The sequence below is a fragment of the Pithys albifrons genome, chromosome 21 (genome assembly GCF_047495875.1).
Source record: "Pithys albifrons albifrons isolate INPA30051 chromosome 21, PitAlb_v1, whole genome shotgun sequence".
Taxonomy (NCBI): Eukaryota; Metazoa; Chordata; class Aves; order Passeriformes; family Thamnophilidae; genus Pithys; species Pithys albifrons.
In genome coordinates this window covers 2,818,371-2,844,506 of record NC_092478.1, presented here as the reverse complement: position 1 = coordinate 2,844,506, position 26,136 = coordinate 2,818,371, and the positions used below count along the sequence as shown (strand labels likewise).

General features: G+C 45.5%; 1 protein-coding gene across 1 annotated transcript; it reads right to left on the bottom strand.

Annotated features, from left to right (window-relative positions):
* Window positions 1–3,029: 3,029 nt before the first annotated feature.
* Window positions 3,030–26,136, bottom strand: LOC139681545 (merlin-like). Its single transcript, XM_071574993.1, has 19 exons — window positions 25,948–26,136; window positions 22,159–22,421; window positions 20,986–21,227; window positions 19,213–19,338; window positions 18,724–18,846; window positions 15,638–15,721; window positions 14,814–14,882; window positions 14,539–14,621; window positions 12,910–12,985; window positions 12,265–12,402; window positions 10,479–10,553; window positions 9,866–9,979; window positions 9,316–9,438; window positions 8,563–8,780; window positions 7,596–7,698; window positions 6,792–6,919; window positions 6,067–6,217; window positions 5,184–5,393; window positions 3,030–4,221 (listed from the first exon to the last, which is right to left on the bottom strand). The coding sequence occupies exons 3-19, from the start codon at window positions 21,073–21,075 to the stop codon at window positions 4,186–4,188; spliced, it is 1,947 nt and encodes a 648-aa protein (XP_071431094.1). The 5' UTR covers window positions 21,076–21,227; window positions 22,159–22,421; window positions 25,948–26,136; the 3' UTR covers window positions 3,030–4,185.

Below are 26,136 nucleotides of genomic sequence, written 5' to 3'. Positions count from 1 at the left end.
GAGAGCACTGTGGATGATGGCCCTGCAGGTAACACACTCCAACACCTCTGCTTTGCTTTTAGGACCAAGCCTGGAGTAATGGCCACCATTAGCCCTTTCCCATCCTTTTAAGAGCCAGTTCCTTCCTGCAGACTCCATGTCTGGACCCTGCAGGGTGTAATTCAGCATGACAAAGCCTTCTCCTCCCAGGAGAGGTATCACTCCTGATCCAAAGTGCTTTTTGGTTTGAAAACTATTTTCTGCCCTGGGCTAAAGGCCTCAGTGCAGTCCCAGGGTGGGCTCCCCTCTGTGCCCAAAGCCCCTTCAAAAAAGCTGACCCTGCTACTGCTGAAAATGCCTTGCAGGAAAGTGGGAAAAGAGTCCAGAGAGTGCAGACAACCAGAAATAACAAAATAGGGATAAGTCTTGCACCTGGGCCTGTCTTTTACCCATAGAGCTGTGTGAAAAAAACACAGTTTGACCTGACTCACCACAGCTGTCCCTGTGCCAGGACTGTGTGCCCACCACAGCCCCCAACACCAAGAGCAGCAGGCTGGGAGCACAGGTGACAGTGGCACACTAAGGGTGCCAGCCCAGAGCTCCAGGCACATCCTCAGGTGGGAGCACAAGGGCCAGCACTGGGAAGGACACAGCTGCCTCCAGCAACACAGAGCAAATGTCTGGGGCACAAGAGCCAACAGACCTTGCTGGCTCAGAGGGCACGAGGCTGGAGAGAGGCAAAGGGGCAACACAGACAGAGGGATGACAGCCTGTCTGCAAGGGAAAAGGGGAAGGAGGTTGCTTTGTGTGTAATTCTGCAACAGCAGCCTGTGCAGGCAAGATGTGAACTCATCCTGCTGCTGGTAAATGGACTCCTTAACAACAGAGCAGCAGCAGCACGAGGAGAAGGTCAGGATGATTCAGGGGTCAGCCACATGGGCAGTGGTGTCCACCTTCCAGGGCCTGCTCAACCCTGGCTCATCTGGGTGATGGGAATATGAACATGGCTTTGAGAGACAGGTCCCAGGAGAGGATGTGCTGTCTTTGAGGTCTGAACAGCATTTGCTGTTCCCACAGCTCAGCTCAGCTCAGGAGCACCCTGATGAGCCAGAGCTTCCCATCTCAGGTTTTTATGAGGAAAGGGAGAGGCCCTTGGGGTAAGAGCAAGTGGGTTTCCAGAGACACCCAGAAAACAGTGCTGGGCACAGTGATCAACTTCCACACAGAAGATCAGCACTCACCACTCACTCTAGGACCAGAATTCCTCCCTCTCAGGTGATGTCTTAGCACTTCCTCACTGCTGCAGGATTTTTAATTCCACTTTTTTTTTTGCTGTAGTTTGAGACCAGCACATCATGTCCTTTCCAGCGTGAAAACAAAGGATGAAATTGTTCAGTGACCTCTGTAGACTCTTCTCAGGACTCTCTCACCCTCTTTGCACTACACACCACACTCTGCAAGTGTAACAGGCCTGTGCTTGTTTCAAATAGCATTAATAAAAATATCACATAGCACGGGGGCCAGGGGGGGTCCCACATGCTCCTGGCAGTCATGGGGGAATCCACTCATGGCCATTTGCACAGTCTGACAGTGACAATGAGGTGTCAGAAGCATTAAGGGATTTTTTTGTGATTTGGGGAGCCAGGCCATACCCACGGGACCGAGCTGTGCCTGCAGTAATCACGTCTCAGAATTATAGTGCTTGCAATTTTTGAATCTCCATCAAGAATGATGTCAAGTTAAACTGCAGGAAGAGAGCAGGACAAGTTCAGGGTAGTGTGGGAACACAGGAATTGGCAGAGATTCCCAAGGAGCAATGCAGGCTTTCCCAGCCAGGTCTTTCTAAGCTGTGCACAGAGCAGCATCACAGCACCATCTGCTGCCTGCTGGTCCTCAGCAGGCAGCTGTGAGTTGGGCTGGGAGCTGACAGCATCATCAGATAAATAGCTCACTCTTCAGGGTGCCAAATCTTGTAATTACTGATTAGAACGTGAATCTGTGTTCTCTTCTCTGCTTTGGGGGAAACCAGGGCTCAGACTTCTACACTTTCTGCAACAGAACCACAGCCTCAGATCCAGTGGTCAGTACTGCAAGTGAGAATGAGCATCAGAAGCACCAACTTACAAAGTTTAATTGCTGCAAACACTTATTTAGGTTTCAAGCAAAATAACACCCCAGTGGCAACTTCTCTTTGCACCACCCTCCCAGCAGCAGCCCAGTAGCTCTGACTCCATCTGTGGCTGTGCAAGTGTTTCTCCTGCAGATCCCACCTCCTCTTGCCCCACCTAAATCATCCAAACTCCCACAATACAGGCCTGCAGGAGCATGGGCAATGCACAGCAAGAACCGTGTGAGCCAGCTGGCAGCAGGGTGACCTTGTGCTTTCCTTCACTGTGACATGCAGGACCAAGTCCAGAGAAATAAATCAGCTGGGCACATGGAGCAGTTCTCTCTCTGTGCCCCCTGCCAGGATGCAGCTCAGATACAACAGCACAAGGAAGCCCAGCACGTGTGAAGGATGAGGGCACAAGCTCAGTTCTCTGTGGCATGACACATGCAAAAAAAGAGGGAAGAGGAGAAGAACAACCAGGGAAATCCCAGCACTCCTCCTCACCCTTAAATCTGAGAATGCCATCTCAGAGTTGGTTTGTGCTGTTTCCCTCTAGAACCATCTCCTATCTGATATAGAAAATGGTTCCCTGTCCCAGACCCTGGTCAGTGCCCCTCCCCAACCTTGGGACAGTATCTGCCTCATCCCTCTGGCATCTCCAACAGCTTCTCCCTCTCACACACAAGGCTTTAACAGACAGCTCAGAAATTATGTAATAGCAACAGTCTGCAAACATCATGTGCCAGATAGAGCTGGGAGTGAATTAACACACTGCAACCCACCCACCCAAGGCAGCAAGTGCACCCAGGGCTGGGAACAGCCAGGACACCACTGCAGGTCACTTCTGTCCCTCTCCACCTGGGGCTGGTACGAGCCTGAGACAGAGCTGGCTGCAGCTGCCAGCCCCTGCTGTGCCCAGCCTGGTGCCCAGCCTGCACAGAGGAGATGTGTGTGTTTGTTCTTCAAACCTGCCTCGTTAACGTTGTAGGAATATTGACACAACACTCCCTTCAAAGCTGTTACCAGCAAGTGCAAATTGAAGCTTGTTATTGAATGCATTTTTTTTAATCTTAGCTTTTAGAACAAGGTATTTAACAACACTAACACTCATTTTTACATCACATGTCACATGCTACTACTTTAGCTGCAGCTGCATCTTCTCTGCTTCCCCAGAAGCCCTCAGAGTGAAGATTTATGGTGCAACAGACACTTAAACACACACAAACCTGGAAAATGCGAGTGGGTTTTACTAATGAGGCAGACAATTTGCTGCTTGCATCCCTCCATCAGAAACAAGTCCAACTTCAACAGACAGCAACAGCATCTTCTGTCTTTGTCTAATTTGGGAGCTGTGTTCCACAGAGCTGGGAAGACAGTTAATGTATGCAAAGTCTGCTCGAGTGGCAAAAGCAACAGAAAGTGCTTCATCTAGTCAGGGACTGTAAAAGCAGGAGCTTTGCATTCCAAACAAAGGATTCCCCCAGGAATGAGGGGTATTTGAAGTGTCCACTTCTGCATCGGGAATTAAAAGCTGAGATTTCTCACAGAGAAATGCAAATCAGTGAAGTGATCCGAGAAATGTTTGGGGAGGAAAAGGGAAATATTTGGCAGGCAAACATTAAAATGTTGAGCAGCTCTGTGGGATCAGTGTCCCCTGGACCAGATCAAAAACATAATTAGACTGTTGAGTAGGTAAACACCAAGTTTGTGTACAGCTTTCTCATCCCAAACACCTCCTGGGCACTTGCTGCCTCATGTCCTTCCTCCAGCACTGCACTGATAAGTCAGTGTGTGAAGACACCTGGGGGAGGAAGGTTTAGCAGAGTGTAAAGGGTTTCTTCAAAAGTGCACAAGTAGTAAACAACACTCCTCTGGGTCTGCATGTTTGCCATTGCACCCAGAGACACTGGGCATGTTTTACAGGGCAGTTTCAGTGCTCCCAGCTGGTGTCTCTGCCTGGAAGGTGATGGCACCTCTCTGACCTCAGTGCCAGGTCTCTCCAGCACAGAGCTGCCCCAGGGTCCTTGGAGAGGGGCTTTCTGCAGAAGCCCAAAGAAGGCCACCAGTCCACCAGTCTGGCAAGGAAAGGAGAGGCTTCAGATGTAGATGACATCCGAGTCATGCTGCTGAACCTACAGAGGTAAATCAAAGAAGAAAAATTAGTTCTGCCTTCGATTAACTCCCTTTGGTCTGGTTCTCTGGAGCCTTTTGCAAGATGCCCTGCAATAGCTTTTTCTTCCTTCTTTAAACCACTCTATTTGCCTCAGCCCTGCCATTGGAACGAGGTTAGTCTTAAAATCACTTCTGTTACTTGCCTTAGAAAGAGCTGTTCCCTCACCTCTTGCTACTGTCAGCTGTGTTCCTCCTAAGCACACACCTCTGAATATCGAGGTGTTGGATGTTCTCTACAGGAGCTTCAAACTGATCCTAAAACCCCTAAGTCTTGTTCACATAAAGCAACAGTAAATTCATCAAGCTTTCTTCACTCCCAATACCTTGTACAATTAGCACTGCCTACAGAAAGCTGATTTCTTTCCCACTGTTCAAGACCACACACCAGTCTTGACTCTCCAGTTCAGTGATATCTAAAAGCAGGATGTTTTTTAAATAAGACCCAGCTCACAGCTCTTCAGGACTCTGACAGGGAATATGTGGAAGAGAACTGATCTGTTGGAGGTCTGGGTATTTATTGGTATCCTCCTCCCTGCCTTTTAAAAGCAGAAGACAGGCACAGGATGTTTTATGCTCTTTATACCTGGGGGCACATTCCTCATTTCTAAGTCTGGCTGATACAAATAAAATTTAACACAGATCCTCCTACTGTGTGTGGGCACCTCTGCTTCATTTACCAAGGCTGACAGCTTTGCATTCCAGCTTAGATCATAAGTGAGAGAAAACAGGAGGCCTCAAGGTATAAACAGTCCCAAATGATGTGCCAGCACAGGGTCTCCAGAATCTTGCAACATCCTTGCCCTGACTTGTCATCTGAGAGAGTGTGACAGAGCTGGACAAACCAGGTCCCCACAACCAGCCATTCCCTCTGAACTCTAAACTTCTAGTGAACATTTGGGAACTTACTTACAAATCTCATTACCTTTATAATCTGTTTTCTGGTTCCTGTGCCCACACTGTTGGCAGCCAATGAGTTTGCTTGAGAAGATGACTTTTCCACTGGCACCGTGTGCTGAATTTTGTTGGTGCAAGGCCAGCTGCTTGCAGGGGTTGACAAGTAAGCAGGGAAAGGTCTTTGAAGATTTATATCCAGTGAATCTCCAGTTTCGAAGGTTTTCATCTGTGATGGGGCCTCGAAAAGAAAAGAGCACATGGAAATTTAATGCCCTCTCTATATCAACACTCAATAAGCCAAAAAGAACATCAGATGAATAGTCAGAAAATAAAAGCCATCTTTCCTCATAATTTTTCCAAGTCTCCCTTCTCTCTCTAAAACTGTTGACTCAGAGCCATTTTTGCTACATGTGGAATAACCTGCAGACAAAGCCAGCCCTATTCTTGTACTGCTTCAAGAAGTGTTGATATAAATAACAAGCAACTTATGACAAAAACCTGAGTCTAGTTCCTCATTCCTTAGAAAAAAAAACACACACCAAGACTTTATAACTTTAGCAACCACAAAGCACATGAATAAGAATATTATGCAAACTATAAAGAACCAGATTTAAATGTCAGTTACAAGAATTTTGTTTGCTCCAAGCCCTTAAACCCTTATTGTGATTTCATAATCTGTGATTTCTTTAAGCTGATTCTTTTTTGCTCATGGTACTGGTATCATGCCCAGGAAAAAATGCCTTAGATTTTGTTTTGACATGAATTTTCCTCCTCTGTGCTCATGCTTCAAATATTTTACTATCAAAGGTGCTAAAGCCTTGAGCTGAAATACAGCAACTACCTTTGGCACAGCCACACTGTTCTCTTTTCTGGTTCATGCTGAGGGAATGGCAGAGGTTTAGGGTACATACATTTCCTAAGGAGCGATCCAAGGAGCCCAGGACTTCATTCCAGTGGGAGTAAAGCCCAGACTGTTTCTCTTCCAGTTTCAAAGCATGAATTTCAGACTTCAGCTTTTTCAGTCGATCTTCGAATTTCCTGCTCTTTTCCAAGTAGTCCAGCCTGAGGCCACACATTGGAGACAAAAAGCTCAGTGACAAAACATAGCCAAGAACAGGGAGGTGTGGAAGAAGAAGACTTGGTCCTTCTTTCATTTGGAATTTTGACAGGCAAAAGCAAGCCTGGCACAAGTCAGCCTGGCTCCCCTGAACTGCTGAGAAGGGGGTTCACCACCTTATTTTCCTTCCTCACTTTTTACCAAGCATTTCCTTCCAGACCAGGGGAGGAAAAGCCTCTGCTGGATTAGCTCACAGCAATACCACACTCCAGCACTAGGGGGAAACTTCTGTCCTCTCACCTGCGGTTAGTTTGGCAGTGTTTTGTCCCCGACATGGTGCTCCCCAAGACAGAAGGTTCTGGACCTGTCATGCCTCGATGCCACCAGAACACTCTTCCTCTGTATAAGTATCTGGTCTTACACAGACACCACACCAGCTCAGAAAAAGGCCATATGTGCAAGTAGGAGACCATCCCAAGTTATTAAAAGGATGAGCTGTGATCTCCAGAGATTTCTTTTCCTTTTTATACTTTCCATGGTTAACATTCTCATTTATTTACACCCCAAGCATACTGATACCTCTCTCTCTCTATCTCAAAGGAGAGTCTCTTGAGGTCAATGTCCTTCAAATCCAGCTTTATGGATCCCTTGTCAAAGTTGGCATCTCTGGTGTCAGGTGGTGAGTACTGAGGGTACTTGGCCATGTGCTGGAAGAAGCAACACAAGCACTGTCAGTGAGATCTGATTGTTTGATTTGGGGTTTATCTCCTGAAGAATCCCAAGCTGAGCCTTTCATAAGACTCAGACACACAGATGCTCTGCAGCCCTTCCCCTGGACCCAGCTGAACTGCTCAAGTACTCAACCCACAGACCCACGTGGGGCAGAGATGTATCCTGGCTGCAATTTCAGCAGAGAATGGAAATCCATCCTCTGCAAGCCTGGAGCAGAAGAGGAAGCTGGGGCACACATCCTCAGTGCTGCCTTCTTGCTGGAGACAGCTCCATCTGCTTTGCCTCATGACACTCACGGGCAATTCCCATGCCAGGCTGACACAGCTGGTTCAGTACAACCATCTCCCTAAATTTAAATGGCACCAAGTCAGTATTAGGCATGAAGGCAAGACAGTCTCTGCTCCCCAAGTCCCAGCACCAGTCCTGTTTTTAACTTTTGTCTTGCCTCCTTTTACAACCTGACTCTCTGCCCTGAACAAACACAACTTCCATTCTCCCTACACTGTTTATGCACCAGTTGGTCCCACAGGTGTTTGTCTCCCCAGCTGGATGCAGAAAGGCCACTACTCAGCTTGATGGGGGCTATAAAAATACCATCAACATCTGACTATCTCTGAAGATGAAGTGGTGCCCAGTAGAGCAGAACCTTACAGGATAATTAAGCCTGGTTATGTCCAAGAGTTTCTGCTTTGCCTTCCGTTCAGCCTCCCTGGCTTCATGCAGGTCTTGTTTCAGATGCTCTGCCTCCTTGGCTCTGAAAGAGAAATAAATCCTGATGTGAATGGCTGATGATTGCCAGTATAAAACAACACATGGATTTCAGATCTATGCACCTCATTATCTTCCAGAAAAGAGCCCATAAGTGTGATATCTTTACCCCAAGACACATGTGGCAGGAAGGTCACATGGAGAACTAACTTGACCCAGCATGACACACACCTCCAAAGATAATCCTGCACAAACTGGCTGAATTAACATGTTTTTTTCCTATTCCTAATTTCCATGGGCTAAGATGTGACCTGCTGATACAGATTCTTCAGGCCATCAGAGAAACTCCCTGAGGGAGGGAGAGGTGCAACATAACTGCTCTTTATTTTGGAAAGCTTTCTGGCAGTATCCTAAAAGAAATCAGAAAGCCCTTAATAGCAAGGTTAAACAGGCCTGCCCTGCATTTTCAATCAACTCACTGTTATGGAACATACAAACACTTAGAGTGGCTTCTATTCCACACAAGTTTGCCTGGTTTACACTTCTCAAAGATCTGAATGGGACACAAGAGACCATCACATGGTACTAGTTATTGAAAACAGCCTCCCACCTCACAGGGATATAGATTGGTGAATTAATATAGTTAGGCAGCCAGTGCTCTTTGATAACACTGAACAGATAATGCTGGTTCTTTCAAACTAAACATCCCTAAGGCTTTGCTTGTGATCCTCTGTAACCCTGAGCTGCATCACCACCACTGCTACCAGGTGGAACAAACAAGAGGCTCAGTCACTGGGAAGTGTCACTTCAGGAACAATCCCTCCCTGCTGGGCTTAGCTGTGAGAACAGCAGCCCCCTGTGCTCCCAGAGAGCCAGCTGGGGCCACACAGCCCCAGACAGGCACACCCACCTGCGGTCAGACTCCTTCACCAGCTTCACCGTGATCAGCTCAGCCTCGTGCATCTTCTGCTCCATCAGCCGCTTCTCCTCCTTGGTTTTCAGGGCTGTGAGTTCCAGCCTCTGTCGCTCTTGCTCAGCTTCTGCAGCATTCTGGGCCAGCAGTTTGGCCTCTTCTTCTGCAATCTGAGCCTTCTCAGCCAGCAGCTCTGCTGCTTCCTGCGATCGGAGCTGAGAAGAAACAACTTTTCTTAGTTCCCTGTGTAGCAGCTACAACATCACGCTGCAGACAGGCAGGAGAAGGCATCTTTCCCCAAAAAATCTAGTGATAAAAATATTATTTCTTAAATAAAAATGAAATATAATTGCAGGGTCTGGTGTTCCTCCTCTGCTCCAGAACTTCCAGCCTCTCACCTCTACAAAGCAAAGAGATACATCTGCCTAGAGCTGGACAAAGATGTCAACCAAAAATTGAAGTCAGCTCCTTCACTTGTGCACCCATGCCCCTTTCTCCCAATTTCAGCTCCCAGGTTGCTCCCTTTCTCCCCTCTTTGCTTGAAGAAAGCACTGTGAACCAAATACAGGGCTCACAGCATAAGGAGACTAAAGATCAGTATTTTTCCAAGTATTCCTGCATGCCCTTTCCACCAGTGATCAGAAGCTCTGCAGCCTTGCTCGAGCTACAATGCAAAAAATAAAAAAATCCTCCTTCCCAACCAAAAAAGGCCATCAAGGACAAGAATATTGAGATGAACATGCTACTCACCAGGGCCTCATTTGCCTGCCTGGCTTCATCTTCCAGCTGGAAGAGCCTCCTTTCCAGCTCCTCTTTGGCTCGTTCTGCTTCTTCCCGGAGCTGCTTCTCCCTGGCCAGCCTCTGATTCTCCATCTGGGAATGGCATGAGCAACACCACGTTTGTGGGTTGGCAGCAGGATCTCACCTGGGCCTGAGGCAGCACAGCAAGTGCATCTAAATGAAGAACAGGCTGTTCTCTGTCTGGGGGACTGAGAGCCCCCAGAGATTTGCACTTGGCAGCACTGAACTCCCTCAGGAGGTAGCACTGGTGGTTTCAGCCTGCTAGAAGAGCCCTTGGACTGAGCTGTTATATACTCCAAACCTCTATGATCACCCATTCAGTCTCACAGACATCACTGACATCCCTGGATGCCACAAACACACTGGAGCTGTTCCCACATTCACTCCTGCTGCACTTTGCCACCTCCCCCACACACACTGATGCAAGGCATGGGCACCAAGGGCACCAGGTGGAATAATAATCACTGTTTTCAACAATATAAGAGCAGAAAGAACCTACCTTTTTTCTAGCTTTTTCTTCCTTGGCTTGTGCTTTCATTTGCTGGATCTCTATTGAGTCCACTTTTCTTCTCCTCATAAACAGGTCATGGTTTCCAATGCACAGCTGGAAAATCTGGATAGGAAAGGTAAAGCAAATGTGATTTTTATGTACTTGTGCCCCAGCCAGAGGGACAAAGAGACACACTGGGCTCACAGGACAATTCTGAGTTCAGCACAAGTGCTGGCACAGTTGCTTCCCTTCCAACAAAATCATCTCATATAACAGGTAAGTTTGTAAGAGGATGAGAGGTTCCTTCATCCTCCTCTGATGCCACCCCAGACAGGAGCTGCTGCAGTGGCTTTGCACTTTTTCATCCACTGCATCCTCCCCTTCCAGTATCTGGCTTTCCTTTTGTGATTTGGGCCTTCTTTCACATCTCTCTTCCCACCCACCACCTCCCCTTCCCAGAGAGGGCAAACAGAAGCTCCCTGACTCCCCAGACAGAACAATTCCCAGGAAAACATCAGTGCTTCATCCTAGCACTCCCAAGCTTTTACAAGTAGTATTTCTCTCTCAGGTATCAGCCACTCTCACCAGGCTCAGCTTTAAAGGAGGAAAGTAGGACACTTACCAGTTTATTCACTTTGAGTTGTGAGGAAAAGAACTTGAAGACTTCTGCTTTTTTGTCAAGAGGTTTAATAGTTAACTATAGAGGCAAAAGTAAAAAAGAAAGGAAGCACAGTGAGAAGGAAGAAAACAAAGCTCAACTTTCCATACTAATGCAAACTTTAGCTCATCTCCACTTCTCTCCAGGGAAGCAGCAATTTATGCCACAAATGGGTAGAGTGATGCAAAACCTTTTTGCTCCAAAGAATCAGACCCAGGGCTGTTGTTACCCAGGTTTCTCTGCCCCCACAGTGGGCTCTGTTAGAAGATAAAACCTCCCCAGACCCACCCCAGTGCCAGTTTGGATGGTGGTTTTCATAACACCACCTGTGCTCTGCACACTACAGGAACTCTGGAACAAGCTGTGGTTATCAGGCAAACAGAATCCCCAGAAGGTGCCACATTCCTGAAGACAGGCAGATGTCAAACACCTCTCAGAACTCCAGTCATTGCAGGTGTAAAGATTCATCCAGGGCCTAAAGGACTTGTTCCTCTGACCAGCAGGTGACAGTTCTGGAGCTCCTGCTTTCTCAGTTTTCCAGTCCATCTCTGCATCTAACTCTGAAAAGCAAATCTCATCTCTCAGTGTTTTCCAAAAGGCCCAGAGGAAATGGGAAAAAGTTCTAGCCAGGTGGGGGTTGGTCTCTTCTCCCAGGCACTCAGCAATAGGACAAGGGGGCACGATGGGCTCAAGCTCTGCCAGGGGAAATTGAAGTTGGAGAGCAGAAAGAAATTCTTTGCAGAGAGAGTGCTCAGGGATTGGAATGGGCTGCCCAGAGAGGGGGTGGATTCCCCATCCCTGGAGGTTTTTCAACTGAGCTTGGCCGTGGCACTGAGTGCCATGATCTGGTAAAGGGACTGGAGTTGGACCAAGGGTTGGACTTGATGATCTCAGAGGTCTCTTTCAACCCAATAAATTCTGTGATTCAATGGATGTGGCACTGAGGGAGAATCCACCCTGTCTTGATCCAACCCTACTGTCATCACCAGCCCAGGGCACAGAGTGCCCTGGGCTGGTGATCACAGTAGGGTTGGATCAAGGGTTGGACTTGATGATCTCAGAGGTCTTTTCCAACCCAATCAATTCTATGATTCTATGTGCTGTCCTTTGGCAGACAAACTCCAGGTATTCCAGCACCAGTGTTGGTTTGTTTTTCTGATTACAGCCTTCCATGATTTGTAATGAGAATAAATTTTACCCACTCCCCACATTACTCCCTACAAGTAAAAACTGGGCTGTGAAATCCCAGTGAAATCCCAGTGGTGGGTTTGTGCTGGAGCCTGAAATCAGGCACTGGCAAAGTGGCAGAACTCAGGCAGAAAAACATGGATCTCTCCCTGCATGTCTCCTCTTGCCACTGCACCTCAAACCTCATCTACAAGGAGGTTTTCTGCTGGGGAAAAAGGCATTAAGTTTTATGGCTCATCGAGTTCCTGCTGAGATAACTGAGGAACCAGTCACGGTGGCATTCAGAATATCTGCCTTTTTCAGAGCTCAACACACTTGTTTTGCAAAGGACAAGCAGCAGGGAAGGAAGCAGAGCAGAGTGTGAGGGCTCAGAGCAGCCCCAGGGAATGGAGGTTATGAGCACATCTGAAAGGCAGGTCTGTTATTTTTAGTTTTGTAACAAAGCTCCCCAGGATTTTCCCCTTCTCCCCCAAATTATTTAAACAGAGAAAGCTTTCAGGCTGTTCCAAGAATCCCAGTCCACACCCATATAAAAAGAATAATACATCAAAGCCATCAGTACCTCTTTCTCACTATAGGAAATGTTTCTGATAGTGCTCCACTCAAAGGACTTATTTGGAGAGAACCTGTTATTAATGCTGTAGATATGAATCCCTTTGGCATCAACTCCAAGGAGGAGATCTGTGTGGTTTTTATTTTGCTAAGAAAAAACCAGAAATCAGAGATAATATAGAGACAGAAAATAATATAGATAATAGATAACAATATAAATATAATAGATAATAAATGGCATTTATGGTGACATTAAACAACCCCAGACAAGAATTACACTTATTTTAATGCACAGACATTTATCTGTATTTTTAGGAAATTGGTGTTTTTAGAAAATATTGTGAATATTGTCATTGCTACCTAACTAAACCAAGTCCTGTAGGTTGACTTCAGCAGCTCAAACTATTTCTCCTTCTTCCTATTCAATATATGGAGCTACTCAAGACCTTTGTCTGATTGTAAAACATTAATCTTATATGTTTTATTCACCTACTCATTTAGCAGACAAGTAAAAGTCAGGACAATCACTACACATCCCATCACCAGCAGGGACAAGCAGAAGTCAGGAGTCCCAGTTCCAAACTCCCTGGAGGATTTTAAAAGGAACAGCATCATCATCTACAGCAATTGAGAACTGCTAAAATAAGGCACTTACAGCAATTGGAAAATAATTGACACCATACATTTCCAAGTCTTGGGCAATTTTCAGGTAGTTCATCTCAGCTTCATCCCTAGAGAATAAGGCCATGGTTATAAGAGTCCTTTCTAACTTTTCTCCCCTGGCTGATTCTACATTCCCCACTTAGAAGAGAACAGGCAGTCTGCTCCTCTGAACAAACTTACTTTAATTTTGCCATCTTGCTCTCAGCAATTGAAAAAGGATAATAAAAACAGCATCTCAACAGAATAAAGGCAGTAAAGTTGCACCTATTTTGGTTCATGAATCATGTATAGTGTAATATTTATTAAAATTCAAGTCCAGTCTTATCCTTGTGTTAGTTTTGCCACTCCATCATTATTATGTCTTGGAAACCTACCCTGCTATTGTTTTCCATTACTTGAATATATTTCCTTCAGAAAATAGAGTTCCTTGAGTCCTGAACAAACTCTAAAAAGAGCTTATGGCCAAGGCCAAAGAAGGGTGAAAATCTCCCCCACACACTTTTCTTCCCCCTTCAAGGTGAGGCATCAATAAGTCTTGAGGAAAATATTCAATAAAAACAGTGCTAAGAAGCCTCTTGAACAGCCAAAGAGAAACTGAACCCAAATATTCAGCAAAGCTGCCTTTGGGTGCCAGCAGCTCCTATTTCTCATTTAATTGAATTTCCAGACATGCTGAATGTCTTGAAGCAGCAGCTGAATGTCCACATGGATCAGCACCAAAAGCCTTGATGTTGTGTCTTTGCTGGTTTGGGTCCTTGCTAAGTTCACTGCCACCCTTCTGAGCCACAGTTCTCACAAAGTATAAAACATATCAGATCCATTCTTTTGGTTCTAGGAGAGACTGGTGTGGCCCAGCTGCAGACAGGCAGCTCCTGCACAGGGCAGACCTCAGTGACTCCAGGTGGCTTAATCACAGAATCAGCTGGGTTGGAAGAGACCTCCGAGAGCATCAAGTCCAACCCTTGATCCAACCCCACTTTGATCACCAGATCATGGCACTCAGTGCCATATCCAGTCTCATCTTAAACATCTCCAGGGAATGGGGAATCCACCCCCTCTTTAGGCAGCCCATTCCAATGCCTGAGCACTCTCATTGTAAAGAATTTCTTCCTGATATCCAACCTAAACCTCCCCTGGCAGAGCTCAAGCTGTTCCCTCTTGTCCTACTGTTGGTTGCCTGAGAGAAGAGACCAACCCCCACCTGGCTACAACCTCCTGTCAGGAGTTGTAGAGAGTGACAAGGTCTCAATGGCCTTCAGTGAAAATGCAAACCTCTGAGGAGCACCTGTAGGTTCAACACAATTCCCTCTCTGCAGGAACTGCTCTCTGCTGGCACACATGGACTCTGAGGAGGCAGAATTTCACACAGAGCAGGTTATGGAGCTCTGCAAGAGCCCTCAGCTTCTGTTCACCTCAAAGCAAGTCATGTTGACAAGCACTTGGAGCCCTACACGAGACACTTTTTAGCCCAGATGAGCTGGTGGTTTTATTCTTAGTTATAAATTAATTGATTAACACAGCTGGGAGACCAATATTCCTTTGCATACTCTACAAGAGTAGACAGCAAATAACCAGCCCCTGAAATGTGTGGGGTTTCCAAAGAATGCAATGATTTCAGTACCTGGCAATGCCCCTGTGCTCAGCATACCAGGCAGTGATCTTCTCTTCCCACATCTCTGCTGTCAGCTGGTACTGCCTGAGGACCTGCAGAGGGAAGGAAAGAGCTTGGTGTCCTTTGAAGATCCATGTGCAGCCTCTCCCAAGCCCTGTGAGTGCAGCAATGCAGTTCACAGCTCAGTCATTCTGCAGTTTCTGATGCTCTGGTTAAGCCACAGCAATATCTGCCTTGCAAAGAGCAGATTCCAAGGTTTGGTTTCATTCACAATAAAGACTTACCCTTTTGGGTAAAAGCTCATCATGGGCTAGAAAGCCTGGCTCATGGAAATTTGGGTCATAGTCACCATACTGTGCCAAGAAAGGAAAAGATAATTCAGTTCCTTGGATGCAGAAGGCTGAAGAACTTGTTGCTTGTGTAGTTTGATGTGTTTGCTTGAGACAGATTTTGTTTTGGTTCTCCTGTGTACAGGGGAACAAAATCAAGAGGTTTCTCTCATCTGAACAGCCCATGGGAGTTACTTCCAGGCCTTGTGTTATGGCTCCAACACATTAAGGTGGGCTGTAACCTCAGACTTCAGTCCTAACCTGCAGCCCCATGAAACTGCAGGGATGAAGGAATCTCTTCCATGACTTCACACCCTGAATTAGAGGAAGGGGAGCTCCCCTGCTCCTACAGCTGCACCTCAGCTGAGCTGCTGCAGAGGGACAGCCCTGCTAAGGGGTTGTGTTCACATGAGTTTGGCTCTCAGTGGCATCAAGTGGCATGTTCTGAGAGATCCCAAAAACCACCAGGTCCTCCCATTGTGTTATCTGCTATGAGCACCTTCTACATCCTTGGTTGTTTTGTCAAACAAGAAATCATTCTAGCTGGGAGAAAGATTACATTAAAATGTTAAGACCACAGAAATCCTCTGAATTGTGAAAGCATAGTATAGAAAAAAAATCTTGTAGTGGCTTTTAATGCTTATTTTTCTAGCTGTGCCCATTCCTCCCAGGATGACCCACTTCTTTCACAGCAAATTGTAACCCTGCTGGGTTGTACATACCCCCCTGTAGATGTGTTGGTTAAAAAAGAGTCAATAAAAGCCCTTCTGTGCACAAACCTTGGCCTGAACAGCATAAGATGCCAGTAAAACTGTTGCTTCTGGTGAACAATAGATTTCCTCATCCAGGATTTGTTTCTTAACCTAAACCAACAGAAAAAGGGAGCAAGTTAAAGAAGCTCAAAATCAGGACTTATGTCAGGCTTGAAATGAAACCAGACATGCCCAGACCATAACCTGGCACCAAACATCAATCACCATCAGGAGTTAATAACAGCACCAGTAAATTGGCATTCAGGAACACAGGAAGCCTTCACTTAGCATGGCATTTAGTGAGACCAAAAATGCCAGTCAGCTCTCTCCACACAGTTATATAAGGAGTCCTGTAAAAGAATATGTTATAAAACATGAATTTTACTGTCTGCATGTCATTTCTTCTGATAATCCTTCTTGTGCTTCCTGCTTTGGAAAAGTTTGTTTTAGATCATGTCAAATATCAAATTACAGGTAGGAAGGGAGCTCTGGGGGTCACTTAGTCAGGACCTACTGGACCAGAGTGCTCAGGGCTCACTGGAATTGCCAGGGATGTCCTGAAACCATAATCATCTCAGGCTTTCCAAAACCAGAAAATAAAGGAGCTGCCAAAAAGGGAAGTTAATAGAGCACTTATTTATTCAATGTCAGTGGTCTAAGCCCAACAAAACCATAAGGAGTTAAAAATAAAAGCCCAGTATAAGTGGTAAAGAGCCTTTTAACAGTCTTTTCTTTTTAATAATCTGTGGTGCTGCCAACACCAGAGGTGCAATAAATAATTTGTAAGGTGGTGTTTGATTTTAAATCAGCTGTGTGATTTTTATTTGAAAACCTAAAGAGGGAAGGGGAAGTCAATCTTCACAAATCTTCCTCTTGGGTGTGATGTTTTCAGCCCAGTAACAAGCACAAGACAACAAAATTGTGCACAGCACAGTCTTAAACATTTCCAAAAGGAAAAATGACTTGTGATAGCACCAAGATACCCTCACAAATACACCTTGGCACTGCAGGTGCTGTGAACTGAAATGAACCATCAAGAAAGTTTTGCTGTTAAATTTAGGCTCTATATGAACCTGAGTTACAGTACAGGGAAAATTCCTCTTTGGCTGTTAAAATGGAAAGAATGAAAAGACTGAAAAGATTCTTCTTCCAGTTTGGAAAGCTCCAGGTTTCACACTCCATGGTGCAAATGATGGTCCAGAATTTAGAATAATGTAGATAAATCCCCCAGAAGTGTCTGGGGTGGTTTTTTCTGATCAGTGTTTACAAGGACATTTTATTAAACTCCACAAAGAAGGAACAAATTCCCTCATCTTTAAGCCACAACATTTACCTTCAGTCACTTACATTTATTCAGGAATTTTGCAAAAGGCTCTTATGCCCCATTAATTTGCAAAGGTCTGAATAGTCAGTAGAGCTGAAATCTGGAGGCATCCAGATGTCTGTACATGTTTTTCCTATTAGCATCCAGGTGTGATCTTGAGTTCTTACACTCAGGAAACTTTGCAAGTTCAAATGTGTTTCAGTCTTGCTTTCCTACTTTGGAATGACAAGAATTTGCTAATTGCATATCTGCTAGTCAAGGCAGGTTCAAGCAGGAAAGAAAAAAAAAAGTGAAAAAATCAGGATTAAAAGACTAAGAAAATAGTTGTGTCCCTTTCAGCTTAAGAAGCAAATTGCCAAGTGGTGGGTTCTGGATGAAGTTCTGGTTAGTTCTGCTTGGAACAGCAGCATTTTCTCATTATTTCATTAACACATCCCCCTCAGGGAACAAGGGGATTTACTGGCTTTATTTACAGCTGAACACTGAATTTATTCCAGGCATCAAAACGACCTGCACAGACACATCCTGCTGAAAGTTATGGAGTAACACAACACACCAGAAGGCTGAGACTTCCAGAGGGACTCCACAGCCCCTCAGGAGAGGAGGAGGAGGATGTCACAGACACTGGAAGAAGCAGCTGACCAATGAGTGAGCACCCAAAATTCAATGCTTGTGCTCCATTGCCACATCCAGCCTGTGGCTGCAGCTGTGGAGCCACCCAAGGGCTTTTCCTGGGTGATGCATCTTGGATAACACTCCAAGAATCTGCTCCTTCATCTACTTTTTAAAGGAGATATGAAACTGTCTGTACTGTCTGTGCCTTATAGAACCTGCTAGAGGAGAAAACCTGTATTTCAGAAAGGCTGTCAGAGTCTCTGATCTTTTATTCCTACAATCCAGAATGAAGATTTAAGGAGTCCTTGTTTTCTACTGCTTGTGCCTTCCACAGTCCTGCACAAATCTCCCAGTAACCACCTGGACTGTTTTTAGGAACTCCCAAGTTTTACTTCCAGCAATTGTAACCACAGATCTTGTTCCATCTGCTGCTGATAAGGGTGAAAAAGCTTTTTGTCCCCAACTGCTTATTACCATTCCTTCCCTCTCCTCCACAACTGCTTCCAGAATTGCCTGTGCAGTCACTTCTCCCCTCCATGTACATCTAATAACAAGCCTCTCCTAATGATGCTCATTTTGGAAGGACAAGGTCAGGGAATGGCTGCACAAGAGGTTACACCAGCAGCTCTGAGAGGGCAGTGACAGGAAGAGACTCTTCATCCCCCTTATCTGCAGCCAGAGCAGACCAGGTGACAGTTCTCTGAACTTCTCAAACTGATAAAAATGATGGTTTCACTTTATACTTCTCAGTAGTGCCCATTAAGGGCAGAAGCCTCACAGTTCTCCAAGAATTGCCATCCTTGCATGGATTTTTTTAACATATATTAAAGGAGAAAAACATGTCTGGAATATCCAGGTGTGGAATTATCCCCAAACTTCTAGATGTAAAAGTATTTTCCATGAAATCACAGATCTCAGCCATTTATCTCCAATTCTTAGCATAAAGAGTAAGAAAAAAAACCTGCAGAAGGCAAAACATTCAGTTTACCTGTACACAAACCCACAGCAGTCAGGAGAGGTGTTTGTGTTTCATAAATTAATATCTTTACAGAGACACTGATGGAGCTGAAGCAAGAAAAATCATTGAGACCAAGAGCTGCCAACAAGATCAAAGACAATACAAAAGGACTGGGGTAAATACAGAAAGAATTCATGGTTAAAAATCATTCCTGACCTGAAGGAAGAATAAGTGCTGGGTAATTTCCTGTAATAGTTCCTCTTCTACCTTCTCGGGGTAGAATTTAGCCAAAAAATGAAAACTGATGGGATCTTCTTTGGGGATTTCTTGATCTAAAACCTGTTTAGAGATAAAGTAAAACCATCAGTGAAAATGATACATAAGTGGCTCAAGATGATATTGCCAAGGAAAACCAGAGAGCAGCCATTAATCCACATAAAAGAGCCTTCCCATATTTTAGGAGGAAGGGCAATGCTGAGCTTTAATCTAAGAGCAACCAGTGCATATAGTGGTGATTAGTGTGGGATGCTCCAGGTCCAATGGGACAGAAGAAATCAGACCAAATAATACAATTTTAGTCTTTAGATGCTTCCATGTACAGTTATGAGTTGTCATGGAACACAATCCTTTAGCTCTTGTGCTACAGAAAAAGGAAATCTTTCTTAAAATAAATAATTGCCACACTGTCCTATTTGTTTCCTCTACCTTTTTGTCCATCTTCAACCAGGTGCACATTCCTTTCATTGTGTACTGCAGCCCAAAGAACCAGGTCTCTCTTAACCCAAGGGCTCGGCACACCAGGTCAAACAAATCCTTTCCCTTCCACTTCATCTGAAAGAGAGAAAGAAAATTAAGAAAAACTTGCATGTCTGAAATGAATTTGCTCCATTTGACTTTCTCCTTTCAGCTCTTATTTCACCTTCAGATTTTCAATGAAATATTCCTGCTGCTGTGCAAGAGTTCCTGTGCTCCATCTCTTCTCCCTCTCCCTCCACAGAGCAACTGGAGTCATTTAACCACAGCACCAAGAGCTCGAGGAGCACAAGGAGTGAGGATTGGACTATTGATTTCCTGGGACACAGCCAATTAAAATTGGTCAAAAAATATTGCTCAATGCTTTCTCCAAATTGGAGGGGCTGAGAGAAGGCCAGGGGAAATCAAAGCAGTGTCAGGGCACAGGGTGGGAATGCTGGACAAGGAAAGCAAATCCACCTTTCACACATCTCTGGGATTTCAGTGGCACAAGGCCAGGCCTTTGTGCTGCTCTGATTTAAATGAGCAGGAACCTGAGAGAGCAAACTTTGATTAAAGGTCCCAAACTCACAGACATGATGCCTCATTTTCTCAAAGAGGCTGCACATCTGTTTCATCTATTTGACTACATGTTAATAAGATGATTTTGTCTAATTGCCTGGGTCAGCCACGAAAAACTTGAAAAAAAAAGTGAACTTTCAGGCAGTGTTTGAGTGGAAAGCTGGAAAACACCCCAGCAAAAGAGCAATATCTGGGGAGAAGGGACAGAGAGCAAAGGAAGGAATACATTAAGCTGGATTTGTTAACAAGGACTCTGATCTCTAAATCAAATTTCCCCAATCCTTTATTTTCACAGCTCTGCCTCACTCTAGATCAGTAAGTCACAGAATTGCACTGCTTGTGACTAACTCTGCCTCTGAGGGACATGGGAAATGACAAACTAAATGACCCACAAGACACTCAAGTCTCATTTAAATTGCCAGTCCCACTAGACCTCAGTTTTGTACCTCCTCATGAGAACTGTGCCTTGTTTGGCTTTTGCTGGGTGATTAGGAATTAATCAGGCACAGTTCTGTCTCCTCAATACTGCAGCCCAATTTATTTAGCAATTGATCACTTGCTCTATTTTTTCTTCAGCCATTATTTCTCTAACCAATTTTCCAGACAGTCATAACTAAGAGAAGAAAAGCCAGGTTTTTACATTGATCATTTTTCTCTTCTGCCCACAGACACCACACAGTCACTGCAGTTAAAGAAATAAACTGGAGCTCATTGGCCAAAGTGAAGAGAATGTCCCAGATCAACTGAGCACAAAGGAAAGAGTTTATAAATTATTTTGGAAGCAACACCTTAGCACCAGCTTTGACCAGAATTCTTCATTTCAGCTGGCAGTGATTTAAAGTGTTGTGTTACTTACAGAAAAAATAATTTTAGGGAGAAGTAGGAGTACTTATAAACAAGCCCTGCATCCTGTCCTGGAATGAGGAAAGAAGGTTTGCTGCTCATGCAGCTGTCAGACAAATGGATTTCATGCAAACAGCTCCACATTCTGCACAGTTTGAGCTGTTTTCCAGAAGAACAAATCTGAGACTGAGCAATCCCTGGTTTATTGAAATAATAGATGCATTTTAAACCCATCCATGACCTGACAATGTGAACTTTCAGCATTTCTGCCCTGCTAATGGAAAGGTCAGTCCCATCTTGGCAGAGCTCTGCCACTCTCACCTCACAGCTGAACTCCATCTCAGCATCCACAGTTATGATTTTGACTTTAAAAGTCTTGGGCTGTTTCTTCTTCAGGCCACGGATGGACATGTTCTTTAGTTTGTGAGGACAGGCACACCTGAAACCACACACTACACCCAGGGAGGGGAATTCAGGAGCATATTCCTGGCTAAATTCCACAGTGCGATGAGTCCAAACACGCAGAACAAACCCACATTTTGGTGTCTAAGGCAATAAGGACACTGAAACAAAAAATAGATTTCAACCTTTAAAATTAGCTCAGCAGAACACACAAACATAACCTTATGAAGTCAAATAAATAACTCCTAAACTCAATTCTTTTCCATAAGTTATGGCTCCTCGAGGCCCTGATCTTCTGGATTTCTTTGTAACATGAGATCTCAGCTCCCTGAAAAAATACAAATGCCAAGAATATATGCAGTGAAATGAAGCTGAATTTATCACATTCCCTTGGGCTTCCAACTCACAATGACAAGTTATTTAGAAGAGATTTTTTTCCAGTGAAGTTCTTGTGAAATTATTTTGATTTTGAGGAAGCTGACAGAAAATTCCTTCATGAATCTTCTATTCTAAATACAATCAATTGTATGACATCCAAAATATTGATGAGATCTGCTAATTCCACAGCCACAAGGGGGGTTTGTGGATGTATTCAAACCAAATGTTGAAAGCTGGGGTTAAATGACAGTGAGAATCTGCACTAAGCAGGTGAATATTTCTGAGAACAGGAAATCAGCCTGCAAAGCTTTTTCCTTTTTATTTTACAAAATTAACAGCTCAGGCTTGCACAACCCAGTGAGGATCTGTGAACTCCACAGGGCAAGAGACTGAGGCATTCTTGGTTTCCTACAATATAAGACTATTACAGTGTGGCAGAATTCCAACCTCTCCTTATGGAATCCCAACATACAGTTCTAGTTTAAGCTGAAAAGTTCCATTTTTCTGTACCTTCCAGGACTTCATAAAGTATCTTGCCCCTTCTTTGCTTCTGCTGAGCTCTAAATTGGCTTGAAAATGCCCTGATTATTTTCTACTTACTTCGTGCTCCTCATCCAGAAATTTTAAAGTCACTAAATGGGCAGTAAAATAAATATGGAATTTTTCTTTTCAGGTTGTAGGGAAGTTGAGGCAGAGAACAGATGAGGTAGTTACCAAATCATATGGAACATCAGCAGCAGAGTTGAGAACAAGTGCTGGAGACAACTCAGAGAGTGGAAGAAAAGCTCAGGAGGAAATTCATCCTTCTGACACCACTGGGACCAGTTGAGGAGCTCTGTCCCTCCAGTTGGCTCTAGCAGATCTTCTGCTGAAATCTTGTTTGGTTTGGGGGCAACACACCTCTGGAAGGACAATGGACTGGCTGGAAAAATATCTGGGGAGAGTCCAGAGGAGACATCCAAGGGCTAGAAAATCATCTGTGGTAAAATGAAAGAACTGGTTAGTGCAGAGAAAGGACAGGGTGGTGAGACATTATAATGAGCACAATGGTTAGGACAAGGAATAATGGGCTTAATTAAGTTGCAGGCAGGCTGCAGAGGGAGAAAAATCCACTAACAGGCATATTGTGATGCTGGAAAAGCAGAGAATGGTGTTCCTGTCTTTCTGAATTTCTAAATAAAACTGTGACAGCATCTGGTGCCTTGTTGAGACTGGAGGGATCTACACCCTCAAAGCTCTGCCCCCACGTTGGACCTTCTGCCAGTGCCCACCAGGGATGGGCAGATCCAAAGGCCCAGGGCACCACCTTCTCCTCAGGGATTATTTTTTTAAACAAGTGAAAACAAACCTTTGTTTCCCCTGTAATTTGGGCAACACCTCAGTGCACCCCACTGAGCAGAGCTCAGCTCCCTTCTATTTAGCACAGGAAAATGTTTTCAGTGAAGGGGAAAGGAATATTTAAACCCCAAAACCTTCCCACAGCAGTGGGGTGAAGTGACCACAGTAATATTGACACAGAGAGCATCATGTGAGGGCACCCAAACCAGCAGGAATTACCCCAGAAGTCTTTGGATCTGCAAGATGCAAACCTGTTGCATTCCAAAGGTGTTTCCTGGGCCAGTTTTCTTCAAAACCAGAGACTTACTGTAAATAATTGTACCATTTACATGCATTTATAGCATGAAAATACAGACTTCTACACAACACTGGAAACAGCCCCTTCTTCTGTTAGTTCTAAAGAAACACCAATGGCTGAAGACAAAGGAGAAAAAAGCTTCATAATTCACTTTTAATGTGTAACTTGAAACAGCCAATTGAACTTAACAGGAACTTGGAGTTAGGGCCAGTACAGAACATTCTCAGAGTTTCATATGGAAAACTCTGAGCAGATAAAATATAACAACTGCAGAAAAAATGTACTAATTTTCTCAAACTATGAGAAAAATACCAGAGCCCTTCATTTTGACTTTGAAGTTCTTTCATTTTTCTTATATAACCTGGTTGAAATGACAATATAATTTGTTCAACATTTCCAATAGCATTTGTTGTTTCTGTCCAGAATTTTTATTCCATGGAAAAGAACATTCTGACTCAGAATAAAAAGACATTTTTGAATATCAAATTTTCCCAAGGAAAGTAAACTGCATTTTGATCAATAGCACTGGTAAAGAAATTGGAAATGGTATTCACACTGAACAGCTTAAATGGATGTCAGACACTGACAACAGAAGCAAAAGCACTTAACAGTCAAGTTTTTAGAAAAATAACTTTCTCAAATAAGAGAAATCTTGCCCAGTAAGACAATCTGGGTTTGCAATTTTTTGTTTAATGCAAAAGCAATCCCTGCTAACAACAGTGTTTAATTGTGAATCATGTGCAATGTGCTTCAAGGGAGAGTTTCTGATCCCCAACCCAGGGATTTATTCCTGCAGTTGCCACAGGGATCCAGGATAAGACCCAGAAACAGCAGGATGGGATAGATCAGGGCATGTCACAACCTTTCCAAAGAACACGTTAATCCAAAGTAGGATGGGGTGATAAAAGATTCCTGGCCAGGCAGAATCTGGGAACAGGCAGTTCAGAAGTTGTGAACATCCACGGCCCCTCCTGCCCCTCGTGAACTTCCACGGCCCCTCCTGCCCCTCGGGGGCACCCACGGCCCCTCCTGCCCCTCGTGAACTTCCACGGCCCCTCCTGCCCCTCGGGGGCACCCACGGCCCCTCCCGCCCCTCGGGGGCATCCACGGCCCCTCCCGCCCCTCCCGCCCCTCGGGGGCACCCACGGCCCCTCCCGCCCCTCCCGCCCCTCGGGGGCACCCACGGCCCCTCCCGCCCCTCCTGCCCCTCGGGGGCACCCACGGCCCCTCCCGCCCCTCGTGAACTTCCACGGCCCCTCCTGCCCCTCGGGGGCATCCACGGCCCCTCCCGCCCCTCGGGGGCATCCACGGCCCCTCCCGCCCCTCGGGGGCATCCACGGCCCCTCCTGCACCTCGGGGGCACCCGCGGCCCCTCCCGCCCCTCCTGCCCCTCGGGGGCACCCACGGCCCCTCCCGCCCCTCGGGAACATCCACGGCCCCTCCGGCCCCTCCTGCCCCTCGGGAGCATCCACGGCCATCCCGCCCCTCGGGGGCACCCACGGCCCCTCCCGCCCCTCCTGCCCCTCGGGGGCACCCACGGCCCCTCCCGCCCCTCGTGAACTTCCAGGGCCCCTCCTGCCCCTCGGGAACACCAACAGGGGGATGAGAAAAGCTTTGTGTGATGAGGGGAACAGAAAGGCAGCGATGAGGAATAAAACAGATGAAAGAAGTGACATCCACCAGCTCTGGCTGGATTAAAATCTCCCTTCATGGACAAGGAGAAAACCTGGGGAGAGTGTGGGGGTGCCAGAGAAACTGGGAACAGCAGGGAAGAGCAGGAAGAACTGGCAAGGCAACTCTTGCAGGGCTTGATGCTTATCTGTACCCCAGCAGCAGGTGGGCAGTGCCACACCAGGGCTGCCCTTCTGCCCACATGGGAAATAACCCACACTCAGACAGCACTTTCTTACAGCCCTCACTGGCAACTGCAAAGAGAAGAGCATTAAATCAGCACTCCCCCCAGCCAAAGCTCAGGGATTTCACCAGAATTCAGCACTTTAAGGGACAGCCACACAGAAATACCTCAAGGAACAAGCTGCAATTAACCTGTACAAGAACTGAGAGCACGTTTTATTTTCAGTTTAGCATTCCCAAGGTGAGTGGATCGTTTTTAAGGACTCTCCATCGGATATAAAACTTCCCTTTCCATGGCACTTGCTCTCAGTGCCAGTTGTGTGTGAGCTGTTCCCACCCACCACACTCGGGGCAGCCACAATCCAGGGAAAAAGCAGCTGTTTCCACACACACAGAAAATCAGCAGCACTTTTCAAGGTGAGAACTCCTCGGTCTGAGCTGCAGATGGGCAAGGGATTAATGGCAATTGAGACCCCTCTCTCACACTCCCAAAACCAACCTGCCCCTGAGGATCAGCACAGCAACAACTGAAGCAGCTGCCCCCAAAGTCCTTCCAGGAGCTGGAAATACAAACCCCTTGGGAGTGCATGAGGACTAAGGAGAGAGGCTTGGGAAGTACTTTAAGAGCCACCACCAGAAGATGTTTGAAGCACCAACTCCAAAAGCACATTAACATAAGATACTACTACAATCTGAAAGACTCCTGTCATTGCTGAAATATTTACTGCAACTCTGAGCTGCAAATTCCCCTGACTCATTGTGCTTCTCCCAGCTCCTGAATTTCCATACTTCAGCTCAGAAATTAATGCAAGCAATTTGAATGCAGACAACACAGGAAAGCGTTGTGGGCTTTCCACACTTGTTGACTCACACTCCTGCCTGTGCTCCCTGCCCAAGGAACAATTTAAGCAAAGAATTCACTGCTTTAAAACGGGTCAGCAAGATAAAGGTTTCTCTTACCCCTCAATTTAAAAAGAAGTTATTTAAAGTCACCAGCTGGAATCAAGACTTACCTTGAATGAAGATAAGAAGAGAAAATAATTCTCTTTAATCCAAAACTCTGTATTTTCCAGCAGACATCAATACCCAGCCCTCAAGTTCTGCCACTGAGAATAAAATCCAAGAACAACTTTGCTCCTTGCTCCCCTTCCCTTTGTTTCCATGAGCTGCAGCATGTTAGCGCCCTCTGAAAAATCAAAGAA